This window comes from Elephantulus edwardii, unplaced genomic scaffold (assembly GCF_000299155.1).
Source record: "Elephantulus edwardii isolate Elephantulus edwardi_28Jun2011 unplaced genomic scaffold, EleEdw1.0 scaffold00002, whole genome shotgun sequence".
Taxonomy (NCBI): domain Eukaryota; kingdom Metazoa; phylum Chordata; class Mammalia; order Macroscelidea; family Macroscelididae; genus Elephantulus; species Elephantulus edwardii.
In genome coordinates this window covers 42,337,072-42,339,321 of record NW_006399752.1, presented here as the reverse complement: position 1 = coordinate 42,339,321, position 2,250 = coordinate 42,337,072, and the positions used below count along the sequence as shown (strand labels likewise).

The following is a 2,250-nucleotide window of genomic DNA, read 5'->3' as shown; positions in this document are numbered from 1 at the left end:
TCTCCATCATCCATCCATCGGCCCTGCCCACCCTCTCCACCATCCTCCCCTCCAGTCTTCCACTTCTGCCTCTGGAATGCCAGGGGCTGCACAAAGTGTCATCACACAAACAGAGAACCCACTGTATTCATCACTCAGAGAAGAAAATGGTTCAGTAGTTAGAAGAATAAAAACTGGTCCAATAGTTAGAATAATAATACATACACGGAAAACGGATTCCTTTTCGCAAGGGCTGAGGCAAAATGTTTCACTGCCAGCTACAAGGAGCAGTTTTAAAGAGCAAAGTGGTGGGTGCTACCCCTCCTCCAGGCAGGCCCGCACTACCGCATGCCGTGTGAGTGCTACCTGGCTCTCATAGGCTGTGGCCAGGGCCAGGGGCAAGGTGCACCAGGTGACCGCATTTTCCTCTCCAATTACCCAGAATGCCTGCTGCTGTGGTCCCCAGACCAGCAGAGTCAGCATCACCTGACACTTGTTAGGAAAAAACCTCTCAGGCCCCACCCAGACCTACGGAGTCAAACAGTGTGGGTTTGCACCAGCCAACTGATGCCCAGAATGACAGAATGTTAATCTTGCGTGACCAGAGGTCAAGGCCAATGCCTTACCTTTTGGTACATCTTGTGCTTGTACATGTGACGGATGGTTGCATTCAGGTCCTTCACGTGAAGCTGAAAGGTAAAAAGACTGAGATTCAGACACCTCCTGCTGATCCACCCAGTGAGGTTTCAGAAATCCTCCCTGTCTGGCCTGAGCTGTAAGCTGGGGGCACAGCACAGCCCCAGGGCTGCTGGTGCATTATTTGCAGATTTAAAAGGAGAGAGGTGTTCTTCACTCCTCAGAGCAGAACTACCACACAGCATTCCAATCATTACGGAAGTAGACGGCTGCATCTTCCTCCCATGAAGTAGCAAAGGGTTTTGAACTGCCAACCTTCCAATCAGCAGGTGAGTATTAATCACTGCACTGCCAAGTCTTTTTGAAAGAGCTACTTGAATGGGATCAAACCCACAACAACAACAACTCAAAAGGTTAGAGAAGAACCTTAGTGGACAATGAGTTCAAGTTCAAGGAACTCAGAAAAAGAAGGTAAGGATGGACAGCTGCACAACGCAAGGGGAGACCTCAACGTGGCTGACTGCATGTGCAGAAACTGCTGAGTCGGTGGACGCTTTGCTGTGTACATTTTCAACAACAAATGTAAGAAGCACAAGGTACTGGAAGAGATGGACACTGGGAAAAATCTGAAGCACTGACAGAGAGAGAAAATGTGTGTGTGTGTGTGTGTGTGTGTGTGTGCGCGCGCGAGACACACACAGACACTTTGGGGAAGATTTCAAACTGTGTGTGTGCATATATGTATATATATACATGTATATATACATGTATATGTATATGTATATGTATATGTATATGTATATGTATATGTATATGTATATGTATATGTGTATGTGTATGTATATGTATATGTATATATGTGTGTGTGTCCCCATCCCCGTTCCCATCACCCCTCCACCAGACTATGTGTCACACAGACAAAACAACTCTGGCAAGATTATTAGGAAGACAAACATTATTTCTGTCATCTCAACACAAAGTTTTGTTCTTTCTCAATTAAAATGTTAAGGAAAAACTCACATCATCATTGGGGAAAGCCAGTATTCCTGGAGCACCGTGATCTGTGAAGTACACGAACACGTGGTCACGGGGGCCACTGCCAAGAGAAGACAAGAGGCTGCTCAGAGGGGGACAGAGACTTGAGGATGACCACCACGGAGGACCTAGTTCCAGGGGGAGAGCCCCCCAGCCAGGGAAGCACCACCACCCTGGGGCCCGTACGGTCAACCCTGTTCCCAGTGTTGGTCTGAACCACGAGTGGATTCTGCGGTCTCTGAAATGGCAGGAAAGGCAGGTCTCTGCTGGACAGCCCACCTGACAGACTGCGTGACATGGACAAGGGACATCCAGGCAGACACACTATCAGAGCTCCCCAAAACAACCGAGGAAAGCCAGCATGTTAGTGTGTCTGACCCTGAACCCCTCAGCGGGCCCTGGAGTCTAAGTCTGCTCCTCAAAATGCTAAGGCGAGGAGGACACACAGCCAGCACAGTCCTGCAGATCCAGCTGGTCCTCAGTCTGACCACAAGTCGCCCTCACCAGGGCTTCCACCCAGAGCGGCTTCCACCCAGAGCGGCTTCCACCCTGAAGGGCTTCCACCCAGAGCGGCTTCCACCCAGAGCGGCTTCCACCCAG

The 2,250-nt window shown here is 49.7% G+C and overlaps 1 protein-coding gene across 1 annotated transcript in view; it reads right to left on the bottom strand.

Annotated features, from left to right (window-relative positions):
- Window positions 1–2,250, bottom strand: part of LGMN (legumain) — a 51,544-nt gene that overhangs the window by 11,876 nt on the left and 37,418 nt on the right. The window contains exons 5-8 of the mRNA XM_006879208.1: window positions 1,636–1,711; window positions 606–668; window positions 325–507; window positions 32–86 (exon numbers count right to left, since the gene is read on the bottom strand). Of these exons, the coding sequence (XP_006879270.1) occupies window positions 32–86; window positions 325–507; window positions 606–668; window positions 1,636–1,711 (377 nt within the window). The remainder of the gene's footprint in view (window positions 1–31; window positions 87–324; window positions 508–605; window positions 669–1,635; window positions 1,712–2,250) is intronic.